The sequence below is a fragment of the Apodemus sylvaticus genome, chromosome X, assembly GCF_947179515.1.
Source record: "Apodemus sylvaticus chromosome X, mApoSyl1.1, whole genome shotgun sequence".
Classification (NCBI taxonomy): Eukaryota; Metazoa; Chordata; class Mammalia; order Rodentia; family Muridae; genus Apodemus; species Apodemus sylvaticus.
This window is the reverse complement of record NC_067495.1, coordinates 3395453-3409449: the sequence shown is the minus strand read 5'-3', so window position 1 is coordinate 3409449 and position 13997 is coordinate 3395453. Positions and strand designations below refer to the sequence as shown.

Here is a 13997-nt window from a genome sequence, read left to right as displayed (position 1 = left end):
GGGAGACATGAACTTGTCTCATGACCTTGTCAATCTATAGGACCTATAATTATGGAAGAGGTCACATGTACTTTACAAAGAGTATCAATGAAATCGTCTCTTGTGTACATGGGATTGAGTTATTTATCACCAGGAAGCTATTCACCAAATTTTGCTGTGCTCAAATAGGTCTAGGTCTAGGTTTCAAATAATGTCTTGAGTTCAGACTCCTGAAGTTTGAACCAACACTGGCTACTTAGTTGCATTGAATGAATTATTTTCATTACTCCCTGGAATGGGATCATCTGCTGGCTGGTGTGGTAGCCGAGATCCCCACAGACTTTGGAATTCATCTTGTATGTCAGGAAGTTCCTTCTTTTGCAATGCTTTCCAGTTTCAAGGTGGAAATAGTCTTGCCTTGGGGGATTGTGTGACTCACTATGGACTTGTTAGCAAGAAGCTGGGGAAAAGGACAGCCTTGGTAAACTCAGCTTTATCCAGTGTCCTTTAAGACCAGCACTGTATTTTCCTTGACATAAGATTTAAAAAGTTTCCACATGTACTAGTTAGGATTCCTAAAGGACCAGAACAGCAGAATTAATGGTTTGTGTGTGTGTGTGTGTGTGTGTGTGTTATAGTCTATGTGGTTTAAACTGGCCTCCAACTTGTGGCATGCTCCTCCTGTCTTTACTTCCTGACTACTGAGATTACAATCACATGCTCCCATGCCTGGCCTTTGTATGGGAGCTTCTACAGAGAGCAGCTCAACTCACCTGAGGGTTGAGAAGGCACCCAGGGGGACTATCGCAGGTGAGTTTAAGCCTGTCAGAGGAGTGGGCTGGTAAGGGCTGCTAAGGATTTGGCAACCCTCAGCTCACAGATGACAGCTAAGGACTATTTATCAAATAACCACTGAGGACCACATAGAAGAGAGTGGTGGATGATAATATGACAGAGCATTACAAGCCAATTTCGATTATTCCATTTCTTGTCACAAGCCACTCTGTTTTATGACTCTTTTGTCACTTTAGATAAACCAATACTTCTGTTTTTCTTTAGAGCAGTGGTTCTCAACCTTGCTAGTGTTGTGACCCTTTAAAACATATAGTTACTCATGGTGACCTCCCATCATAAAATCATTTTGTTGCTACTTCATAATTGTAATTTTGCTACTGTTAGAAATCATAATGCAATATCTGTGTTTTCCAATCATCCAAGGTGACTCCTGTCATTTGATTCCCCAAAGGAGTGGCAACCCTCAGGTTTGAGAGCCTCTGTGTTCTGAGGTGTGAGGTGTGATGTATGAGTGGCTATCACTTGCTACCCCTCAATCTACCCATGGCCCACACTCACCTGCACCAAGTCAGGTGTGAGGCGCTTGGCCTGCAGCCATTTCTGGAACCTCCCTGTTTTCCGAAGGATGCGTTCAATGCTGCAGGTCTTTGGTGCTGACGCAGAGGCACAGATCCTCCTGTCAGAGATCTCACTTTGGTACTTGCTGACCAGTCGAGAAATCTCCACAGGGCGCCAGGTTTTAGAGTCATCTGAGTAATTTGCAGGATAAGACTGCAAGTCCTGATGAGTCAGTCCCAGGTGGGAAGCCAGTGAGTTGTCAAACCTGCCGGAAGCACAGGGAAAAGCTGTGAGCCAGAGGTCAGCAGAGTGGACGATCAGGGAAGTGGGACGACAGCCTGTCTGATCATTTCTTTTCCTTTGATTTGTTCTAAACTCCTTTTACAAAAGGATTATCTATATTTGGCCAAACATATGATGCCAAAAGAAGTCACTCAGAAACTATCCTCTTACCCAACGTACAGAAGGGTCAACTGTGGCTCTTTGAACTTCAACTCCATTTAAAGATAATAGTTTTACATCTTTGGTTCTTTTTATATCCCTCTCTTGCCTTACAGGTATGGAAACTGAAGCATATAGAGCTTAAGTATATTGTTGAAAATCTAACACAGTGTTGACAGTCAGGGGCATAAAACCCCAAGTATTTTGCTTAACATACTCTATTTGTCCAAAACACCCATTTTTTTTTTTTGACCAATGCCTGGGTCTTGGAAACAGTTTTCTCCAAGAGGCTCTTGGCCCTGAACTTGAAAGACCACTGCTCCACTGTATCTAACTCCAAGAAGCACCATCAACATTGATTTAAGTCATCAGCACCAAGGAAATTTCAGGCAACCATGGCTGCTTCATGTCCATCAAATTTGAAACCATCTGGCTTAAGCAGGTGTATGATTGTGCACTGTGGTTTGGTCAGTTGTTAATCCTCCCCAGGGGAAAGACACTGGCCTATTATCATCTGCTGATCTCCTAGGCTCCATGATTACCCTTTCTAAAGAATCACATCTCCAGCTGTGTGCTGACATTTCTATCAGGGAAGAATGTTGAATCTCCTTTTGATTTATGTCTGAAAAAATTACTCAGAAAAAGTTTGCCTTCATTATTGTTAGCTGAAGGTCATACTGCAAGTGAAAATCAGAGTACATCAAATACTGAGCTTAAATGAGAGTTTTTACATTCTTGTTATTGAACACTATTAAATGACTTAGCAGCCCATGCTAATGGGTTTTGACTAGTATATTTTTGATGAATTAGAATTTTGATGAGCCACAAGTGTATATTGTTACATTACTTACTTATTGTTTAATTTTCTTACTCATATAATTCAGCTTTGCTTAAAGAGATGACAAGATTTCCACTAATTATTTGTTTGTTACTTGTAGCACAGGGGATGAAGCTTAAGGCCTTGTGCATGCTACCCAAATGTGCTACAACTGAATCACACTACCAGTTCATTCCTACTATTTTGATAGCAAGGCAAGTCACAGAAAAAATTTAGGTCAACAAGGGACAAGAGCTGGAGTGCTCAGGTCTCTGAGGCTCTTCCATATCAGAGCTCTAGCCTCTCAGAGTTGGTAAAGTGCTGTCAGCAAGCTACTTCTGCAGTGCAATGGTGCAAACTGTAATGGTTGCAAACACAAGGTTCTTCTCAAGAACCTTGCCATAGGAATATTGAAGAAGATGAACTTGAAGAAAAGCTGGAAAAAAGTCAGCATTACCACAAGTTTCAGGACAACTGTGGGGACTCATTTTCCCTGTAAGAAGGACAAGAAAGGGCTCAAGGCCCAGAGGTAGTCCTACTTCCAGTATCTTCTCTTCCTCATGAAGTTCCAAACCTACAAAGCTCCTGGAACTTAAGAGTTACAATGAGGTGATAATGATAGTAACACACACTTATGAAATCTTTAAGTATGTTAACTTCTTAAACACTCTGTGTATAATTAATTTGTTTAATTGTTTTTGTGAGTGATATTAAAGATTGCACCCAGGAAAACAAATATACCAGGCAAATGCTCTACTACTGAGCTACATCTCCAGCACATAATCCTTTAAATATACCTATGAGGTTGATATCATTACAGATGAAGACCCTGAGACATGGAATGACTACATAATTTTTCCAGGAATTGAAAACCAGCATTCAAGGATGCAGAACTCGAAACTTTCACTACTTTACCAATGTTTATTGCTTTATAGTCCATTTTATGAATTAGCTCATAGGAGGAGGTCAATAATACTATTAATGGCTAGAACTGGCAAGTCCTGAAAGCATATTCCATCCTTGTGCCCATTTCCATCTTGTTTTAGGGACGACAAAGGGGAAGACAGAATATGCTTCACCTTGTGACTTGTCTGAAAAAAATCACAAAATTAGTGATAAAGGGAGGTAGCTCCCAGGGCTTCCACTCAACTTGTAGAGTTGAATGGAGAGAGACTTCTTGCTCCATAGGACAAAGTCATTGTTCTTTTTGTCTTTTGTCATTTTTTTGAGGAGGCTCTGATGAGATGTCATGGTAGGTGTTCTGCAGGTTCATCAATGGCTGAGGAAATTCCATAATGAATTTGAGAGAAAAACAAACAGGTTCTCACCCATTCAAAGTGGTGTGGCTTTTACTACTGCAAAGGAGAAATGTGTATATATCTCTCAGTATCAATGTCTGCTTCCTTCACTGACTAGAAGAATGAAAATGAAAATATGGACCCTGCTATTCATTCACTAAACTGTCAAAAATTCCAAGTTTAGAAAACCAAAAAAAGCAAACAAATGAAACCAACAAACAAAAAACAAAACAAAACCCAAAAACTAAAACAGAAAACTTTCTACTTTTTTGTTTTTTTGAATTAAGATCGTGGCCATGATTGAGGTGAGGTTGGACAATTTCTTACTGCAGGACCATACTTCCTCAGACTGGAGAGAAACATTAAGGTGAGTAGGGCAGGTATGTGTTTGGTAGTAATGGTGGGGATTGGGGAGACTAAAATAGAATTAGAATGAAATTTTCTCTTCTACTGTGTTACACATGTCTTAATTATTTCTTGTCTTTTTTCTCTTACCATTCCTCACCTCTATATTGAACCCTAAAACCATCTGTCTTTTTTCTAAAACTCTCAGGACACAGGCATAGTCATTAGCACAGTCCACAATGCTCTTCAAAGGCTCATTATCTGCCGTTCATTCTCCGTATGAGCTTGGGTTGTTTTCCTTAAACTACTAACTACTCTTGAATCATTGCATCCTTTTAAGCCCCTGATATGCCCTTCCCTTTCTCTGAAATACTTTCTTCTTCTTTCTTCTCTGGATAATACCTACTTAACCTTTCAAATCTTAGACAAGTACTGTTCCTTCTGATCTTCATTCGTTTTACTCTTTATTAAGATAGCTTTCTTTCTACATGGTTTGATGACCCTCTGCATTGAACATTTTCTATATTGCACTTTGACCATAAATTTACTTTGTTTTCTCAATATCCAGATCCTCTAGGGCAAAGTTATGGTCTCTTCTTTCAACGTTATAGCTCAAGAGTTTAGCAGAGTGCTTTTTACCAAGTTAGTACTCAATACCTTGTAGTTGGATGAGTGAATGCTTGAATGTGTAGATGGGAAATGGTGAATATTTGGATGTAAGATGGGCATGTGAGGAGAGAGATGCTGAAAGAATAGGGTCATAGAACAGGTAAAATGACAGTGGGGGGGGGTGGAAGAATGCATGGAGAACTTCCTGGATGTGTGAGCAGTTGGACAGTAGATGAATGGGCATGTGGAAGAATTGATGAATGATAGATTATATAGGTTCTAGAACTGCCAAGGCTTCTGAATTGGGGTCAGAAAATGAATTAAAGCATTAATTACTGCCTGCTTTGGTGAGAGTTAATTTTCATTGCCAACTTAAATGGATTCTGAATTACCTGAGACATACCTCTTGGGTATGCCTTTTAGGGGCTGTCTAGAGAGGTTGGACCCATCCTGAATGTAGGTGGCACTATTCCATGTACCAGGGCTCTGGACTAAGTAAAAGGGGAAAAGGGAAGAGGAAGCCAGCTGAACACCAACATATGCCTCTTTCTGCTTTTTGACTGCCAATGCTATGCAGCCAGCTGCCCCTCCTGCTGCCCCTCCTGTGGCCATAGAGCTGCCAAGTCTTCCCTGGCATACCTTCCCTGCTATGATGGATTGGATTGCTCTTAATCTATAGGGTATGATAAACCTTGCCTCCATTAATGTCCTGCTTTTGTTTGTTTGTTTTTGATGTTTGTGTTGTCATTTATTTGGTCATAGAGACAAGAAAAGTAATGACCAGATCTTTTGTGAAGAATATAAAGAAAAGATAAGGGAAAAGGGAAGGCAAAAAACTAGCCAACCAAACCAAGCACAACTTAATAATTTGCTCTCTGGCAAGCCCTTCACTAATCAGTAGGAAATATTTGAACATTTTTTAAGGTTAAGGGATTGGGGATGTTTGGCCAATCATACGTAGTCAGCAAGATGAGGTAATAAATCAGCCCTAGTAAGGGCCCAAGAATCCCTAGGAACCCTTATGGCCATCCATGCCTCCCAGAATACTTCTTGTCTCTCTTCTCTCTTTTACATGTCTTTGCACCACAGTGAGCCCTTAAACCATCCAACATCTTTCCAAAACTTTTATGTTATTGAAGACAGTTCACTCTGAACTTTCTATGCCCACTATCTGCTATTCCCCTTATAAAGTTGCTATGGTCCTACAAAGTCATTCTTGACCCTTGCACAAATTACATTTTGGGACCCCTGCCAGCATTTCTAAAACATTCACTAAGTACCCCTTCCCCATGCATACACAAATGGATCAAGAAGATCCTGGTGGATCCTCCTGGTTGATGGGACAATTTAGAGTTTTTTGTCTAAATATATTTTCAGTAGAAGGAATAGGTTGGTCAGGCAACCTAATTTCTCAGTTTTGTGTGTGTGTGTGTGTGTTTAATTTAGGGTGCAAAAGTCAACACAAATTACATAGCAAAACTGATCATAATACATTCCAATCCTTTTTTGTCAATACATGGTTTCTCTGTGTAGCCCTGACTGTCCTGTAACTTACTCTGTAGATATGACTGGCCTCAAACTCAGAGATCCACCTGTCTCTATGCCTCTTGAGTTCTGGGATTAAAGGTGTGCACCACCACTGAGGGGCCATATTCCAATTTTCAGTTGCCAGAGTAAAGTCCCTGGTGTATCAGTAGTATCCTTACAAAGGACAGATAAAGATGGCGAAGTACATTCATTTGCCAATTGTAAAACTTCAACTTACCCAGATAACCTGGGAAGCTTGTCTGTCATATGCATCCAAGCCTTGTTCAGTCCTGAACGAGGACCAGGGCTGGAATGGACATACAAGGACCAAGCTAGAGAATTGCAGTCATATTTTGAGAGCCTGAGATGGGCTTTCTCCTGAGGCACAATGAGAATATTTTTAAAAACAAAGAAATGTTTGGAGAGGAGATAAACAGGACTGAGATGAATAACTGTACCATTAATGAGAGGCAAAGGGACTGGACAAAATGTTTTGAGATAGAGTATGTGCTGAACATGCCAAGACCCCTGGTCCCATTGTCAGCATCAAAACAAACAAGCAAGAAAGAGAGGGAGGAACGAAGAGAGAGATAGAAGGGAGGGAAAAAGGGGAGTAAAGGACAGAGGGAGAGGGAGAGAGAAAGAAAGAATAAAGGATGCACACGTATAGTTTAACAAACAAGAAATATAAACACCAGTAAACCAGAAAAAAAATATAGCTAGAAAAATGGAGAGAAACTTAAAGCAATCCCACTAAAATCAGGGACAAGGCAAGGCTGCCCACTCTCTTCCTCTCTATTCAATATAGTATTTGAAGTCCTACCTAGAGCAATTAGACACCAAAACAAAATCAAGGAGATACAAATTGGAAAGGAAGAAGTCAAAGTTTCAATATTTACAAATCACATGATAGTATACATAAGTGACCTCAAAAATTCTACCAGAGAATTAGCAAAGTGAAGAAATCAGTAACCCTCCTTTATACAAATATAAATGGGCTGAGAAAAAATTAGGACAACAGGACCCTCACAATAGCCATAAATAATATAAAACATCTTGGTGTAAGTCTAACCAAGCAAGTGAAAGAACTCTATGACAAGAACTTCAAATCCCTGAAGAAAGAAAGATCTCCCATGTTCATCAATTGATAGGATTAACATAGAGAAAATGGTCATCTTACCAAATGCAATCTACAGATTCAATGCAATACCCATCAAAATTCCAATACAATTCTTCACAGATATGGAAAGAACAACTCTCAATTTAATATGGAAAAATAAAAAACCCAGGATAGTTAAAACAATCCTGAACAATTAAAGAACCCCTGGAAGAATCAGCATCCCTGAAGCTGTACTACAGAGCAGTAGTGATAAAAAGTGCATGGTATTGGTACAGAGACAGACAGGTTGATCAATGGAATAGAATTGAAAACCCAGAAATAAGCCCACACATTTATGGTCACTTGATCTTTGACAAAGACTCCAAAACAATATAATGGAAAAAAGAACGCATCTTCAATTGGTGCTGGTCTAATTGGTGGTCTGTATGTAGGAGAATGAAAATAGATCCATAATTATTTCCCTGCACAAAACTCAAGTTCAAGAGAATCAAGGACCTCAATATAAAGCCAGATACACTGAATCTAATAGAAGAGAAGGTGGGAAACAGCCTTTAACCCACTGGCATAGGAGATAATTTCATAAACAGAACACCAATAGCTTAGGCTCTAAGATCAACAATTAATAAATGGGACCTCATGAAACTGCAATACTTCCGTAAGGCAAAGGATACTGTCAATTGAACAAAAGGGTAACTTATAGATCAGGAAAAGATCTTCACCAACTATACATCTGAAAGAGGGCTAATATCCAAAATATATAAAGAACTCAAAAAGTTAGACTTCAGCAAACCACATAACCCAATTTAAAAATGGTGTACAGAGCTAAACAGAGAAATCTCGCCAGAGGAATGTAGAATGGCTGAGAAACACTTAGAGAAATGTTCAACATCTTTAGTCATCAGGGAAATGCAAATCAAAATGACTCTGAGATTCCACCTCATACCCATCAGAATGGCTAAGATCAAAACCTCAGGTGTTTGGGTGCTGCTCCATCCCCGCATTTCTTTTAGATAGGACAAAGTTGGGTTGAACTACCAACCAAAGAGCATACATGTGCTGGTCCCACCTCCCCAGGCACATATACAGCAGAGGGCTGCCTTAGCTGGCCTCAGTGGGAAAGGATGTGCCTAATCCTGTAAAGACTTGGTGCCCCATGGTAGGAGGCACCCTCTCAGAGGCGAAGTGGGGGGATGAAGTGAGGAACCCTGTGAGGGGGGACTGGGAGGAGTAGCATTTGAGATGTAAATAAATAAATAAATAAATATTGGGAGCACCTGAGAAAGATACCTGACATCAACCTCTATACATACAAACCAGATCATTTGCATTCAAATACACATGTCTATAAAGGCACACACAGCATATTCATGCACTTGTGAAACTGCACAAAGATACAATCATTCTTATGTACTCTTTAAAGACTTTAATAGTATATAAAGAACACTGCTTCTCATTATTAAATATTCTTTCCCCAAATCTGATTTTTTTAATGGTTTCATGATATTCAGTTATATCAACCAGCTATAATAAACTTAACTAACCCACCACTATAAGACAGCATGAGTATTTTTTCACTTTTCAATATTATAAACAGTGATGTATCACACATTCCTGCAGTAAGATTCTGTACATCTCCATTATTAATTCCCTGTGACAAACTCTTAAAAAATAATATATTTGGATGAATATACTTAGCCAAGATGCCTAACAGTGGGGACATGGAAGCAGAAGAGGCCACTTCCTGTAGCCAGGCAGGACTCCAGTGGAGTGATAAGGACATCAACCCATCTATCAAAACTTTCAACCCAACTTTGTCTTATCTAAAAGAAATGCAGGGATGGAGCAGAGACTGAAGGAATGACCAACTGCTAACTGGCCCAACTGGAAACCCATCCCATTGGCAAGCACCAAGCCCTAACACTATTAATGATACTCTGTTATGCTTGCAGCCAGGATCCTAGCATAACTGTCCTCTGAGAGGCTCCACCCAGCATCAGACTGAAACTGATGAAGATACCCACAGCCAAACATTGGATAGGGATCCCCACAGGAAAACAGGGTCTATGAGCCTGGACCTCTGGGAGCTCTCAGAGACCAAGCCACCAACCAAAGAATACACAGGGGTTGGAATGAGGCTACCATTTTCTTTTTCAAGAAAAATTCTCTCACAGGACCTAGAGCTCTCTGGTTCAGCTAGCCTGCCTGGTCAGTGAGCTGCAGGATCTTGCCTGTCTCTGCCTTCCCAACTCTAAGATCATGTTTGTTTGTTTGTTTGTTTGTTTGCTTGAACAGTGTTTCTGGGGGGTCCATCTATTTCCACTTCCCAGTTCTGGAGTTAAAAGTCTATGTAGCCATGTTCATTTTTGATGTATATATTGGGGATCCAGGTTCACAGCAAACACTTTCCCCACGGATTCATCTCTCTAGCCCACTTCAGAATAAATTCTATATTATTTTTATTTTGAATTTTTCCTAATCAACATTCCTAAAATAAGTGACTACTATGCTTATAATAAAAGAAAATTATTTAGAAGCTATCAGGAAAGATGAGAAGCAGGTCCATACCCGCAGAGCCTCTGTCTCTCTATGTTGTGCTTCAGTATTCTCAGCATACAGTGCTGTTACCCCATGAACCTGCCCTGTCTGACGTTTTCCTGCATGCTTCCTCTTCAGGTGCACATGGGATAGCTTGAACTCTAATACAACAGTGTTTCAAGGAAAGCCTCTTGAAGTTAATGAAGGAGATGGGAGCCTAGAGCTCTTCATTGGAATCCTACAGTTTTTTTTCTCCCACCTTAAGCTATATCCATATCCTCTTTGCTGCTTTCTGAGAAATCAGCACACTTCACTATATTCTCAGTTCTCTGCATCCCACTTCCTAGGTAGAAAGCCCTGAGTTCAAATTCAACATCTCCATATTTCTATCACTTCTTTTCATATTCTGTCACTCAACAAAAAGAACACACAGTTGAATCCAGGAGTATCCTTTCTGCCCTTCTTTGTGAGAAGCAACCTCTCTTCTGGTTATTCAGTCCCTGACAGCAACCCCATACCACCCTACTTAGAGTTTTCTATGAGATGCCCCCTGAAACATAGATTTTTATCCCTCAGCTTAACAGACTCTCTGTTGTCTGCAACAGACTAGTCTTAATTAGGGATCCTTCACAACCTTCACAAAGAGTTTACAAAAGGATTGTTAGTGAGGGCTGGAGATGTAGCTCAATGGTAGGATGCTTGGCTAGCACTTGAGATGCCCTGCCTGAGGTTTCATTTCATCACCAGGAAGAACAAAAGAGAAACCAAACATCCCTCATAGTAAATGTCCACATAAACTCCATAAAACATTTAGAAACCATAAAAAACATTTTAATAGATCTAGAAAGAGAGCTCACTAGTTAAGAGCACTCTTCTTGACGACCCAGGTTGGATTGCCAGCACCCAAATGGTATCTCACAATTATCATTACCTCTAGTCCCAGGGGATCTGATACAATCTTTTGGCTTCCTTAAGATCAGCCATACATTTAATGCATAGACATACATGCAGGCAAAACACCCATGCACACGAAATAGAATAAAATGAAGTAAAATAAAATAAAATGAAGTTTACTATTTTCTGTGAGACACACACAGACACACAGACACACACACACATGCACACATACAAATGGAGTTTAATCAGCCATATAGAATGACAAAAGTATGTCATTTTTTAGGAAAATTGATGGAATTAAAGATCATCATATTAGATGAAATGAGAGACTCAGAAAAACAAAAAACACATTTTTCTCATATGTGGAATACACATTTTTTAAATACATGAAATGAAAATAAACAGGGACTAGTTGAGAAAAGGAAAGGTATTGAGAAAAGAGAGACAAGAAAAAATAAGATAAATATCATTACAGCATATAATATATATGCATAATATTGTCATAATGAAGCCCATCATTTTGTACAATGAATATGTAGCAAAAAAAAAAAAAACCAAAAAAACAAAAAAAGTTTAATGTTTTTGATTGGGTTTTTCTATTTGTTTCTTTTTTAGTACTTTAATGGAATAGTCACAGGTATCTTTATCTCATAGAGAGGCTGCTTATCATTGCTTATGCCTTTTGTTTGGTCACAGAACCTTGCAGGCATAATGCTAGGTTTTGGTGGAGGACGAAGAAACAGTATTGATCAAAGGTCTTCAGTGCTGAAAAGAAAAATTGGGTATCACTGGTTCACAGGCTAAGCTCCTTGTTTCTTAGCCCAGTATTCAAGAGCCTGTGCCTCATATGTGCCCCCCGCCCCCCAGTCTTCTCCTCTATCCATAGCCACCTATGCCTAGGGTTTCGGGCACCAGCACCTCTCACCTCTTCCCTTGCTGCTGTCCTTGCGTAAACTGCTTCTTCTGTCTTAATCCTTCCCCTCCCCAAATTTTTCAGTTCATCCTGTATGACCATGTTCAGAAGAAATCCTGTTCCCATATAATCTCTCCCTGGAGCCAGGGTCTCCTGTCTGTGGCACTCCTATACTCAGGCATGCATCGGACCAAAGCTCACATTATTTGTTATTTTGTTCTTATTTTTTCTGTCCACCTAGAAGGTAAGAAGAGAATTGTGGTGGCTGTTCCCACTTGGTCCCTGCTGGTTCTTAGCCTTGTTAAATGCTCCATGACTCTGTGTCATAGGCCACCTTTCTTTCTTCCTTCCTTTCTTTCTCTTTCTTTCTTTCTTTCTTTCTTTCTTTCTTTCTTTCTTTCTTTCTTTCTTTCTTTCTTTCTTTCTTTCTTTCTTTCTGTGAGAGCCACATGCATTTTGGTGAACTAAACTTTGATTTTTCCTCAGATAAACATCACAAGACAGAGAAGAGGCTATGAAATGTTGGAGAAAACTGTCTTTGTTTGTATCCCAGGTCTGCCTTGGGCCAGTCCCTTAACCCACCATGTTTGGTTACTGTCTGAATGATGGGTACAAACTGTCAACATGTGGAATAGTTTAAAATGTCTGCCACATAGTAGCTTTCTGTATATTTCATTCCTCCCAATATGAGAAATGAATGGGAAAACTCAACAGTCACAGGCTACTCCAGTCATAGAAAATAATGTTCACCTTTCGGTTTCAAAAGGAACATGTGAATTTAGCATTTAGGGCACCAATTTGGTTTCCACCCCTGCCCTCCTATGTCAACCCATTGCCACTTTTAAATGCCCTTGTCTCAGCTCCCACCCAAAAATTAGACATCTTCACATTAAGAGAAGCTCAATTTGCTCCTTGGAGTTATTTGATGGCGATTCTGACCTTATTTCTTCTTTAAAGAACTTCTTACAAATGGATGTCCCGATGCAGGCATTGCATTTATCAAGGCCGAGGAATGTCTTTCCCAGAGTGAAGCTGCTTCTGACTCGGGGTACCAGAGAAGGAGGGAGAGAAGCTGGCAAGGAGAAAGAACAGCTTAGGGTTAAGACCCACAGCAGCAGCCAAGCTAGCCAGCATTGGTGGAAGGCAGTAGCTGTAGTCCCGGGCCGTCGGGGCTCCATCGTGCGCTGTGCTGCAGCCGTGGTGGTCAGAGGAGCACTCAGCTGCACAGAGGTTAGGCCTGACTAAAAAGGAAGCTGCCAAAAGCAGCTGGCTGCAGGATTCTGACCCCTGTCCAAGCCTCTGAGGTTTCTGTCTGAGGATGCTGAGGAGCTAGCAGCTAATGGGGCTGGGCAGGAGGTGAGGAAGTCCATGGAGGATGCTGATAACGCATTTCCAAAGTCACTCTTCCTCTGCTTGGGGCGGCTGCCTCAGTCTGGGGAGGGGCACATTGGCAAATTTCGGAAAGGACAATGGTTATGGCTTCCCCGTGTAGTCCTTTTGACAAACACAGGATATCCCAGCTGGGCAGGAAAGGTCCATGCCGCAGGATGTGTGTTGAACCTAGGTTCCACCTGGGAGTTTCAAAGAATCCTGAAGGCCTCCACCCTCCACTGTTTTCATTCTGGGTACATCTGTCCCTGTGGAACACACACACACACACACACACACACACACACTCATACACACACACACTCATACACACACCACTTACACACCTCCTGTGGCATACCATCCCACCCCACTCCATCATACATCATATGTACATATCTCTCATCACATATATGCACTCTATATATACACCTCACAAAATGAACCCCATAACAAAATACACAAATACACATAAACACACAGAGTCTAATACACACACACACACACACACACACACACCACAAATCCCTATCCCACAACTCCTACAACAGACATTCATACCACCCCACATTTCACACACTCCTCACAACACATATACATACACAACACAATACATATATACACACATAACAAAACTCCATAATGCACACATTGAACACATATACACACTCTTTCTCTGCCATACACACACATATACACAGTCTAACACACACACATTTACAGCACATATACTTGACAACATACATGGACACTGACAGTCACACACACATGGACACTGACAGTCACACACACATA

General features: G+C 40.5%; 1 protein-coding gene across 1 annotated transcript in view; it reads right to left on the bottom strand.

The window, feature by feature from the left end:
• Dipk2b (divergent protein kinase domain 2B) overlaps window positions 1-13113 on the bottom strand; it is a 48573-nt gene extending 35460 nt beyond the window's left edge. Inside the window, exons 1-2 of the mRNA XM_052171577.1 lie at window positions 12774-13113; window positions 1333-1597 (exon numbers count right to left, since the gene is read on the bottom strand). Of these exons, the coding sequence (XP_052027537.1) occupies window positions 1333-1597; window positions 12774-13012 (504 nt within the window). The 5' untranslated portion in view covers window positions 13013-13113. The remainder of the gene's footprint in view (window positions 1-1332; window positions 1598-12773) is intronic.
• Window positions 13114-13997: the final 884 nt, after the last annotated feature.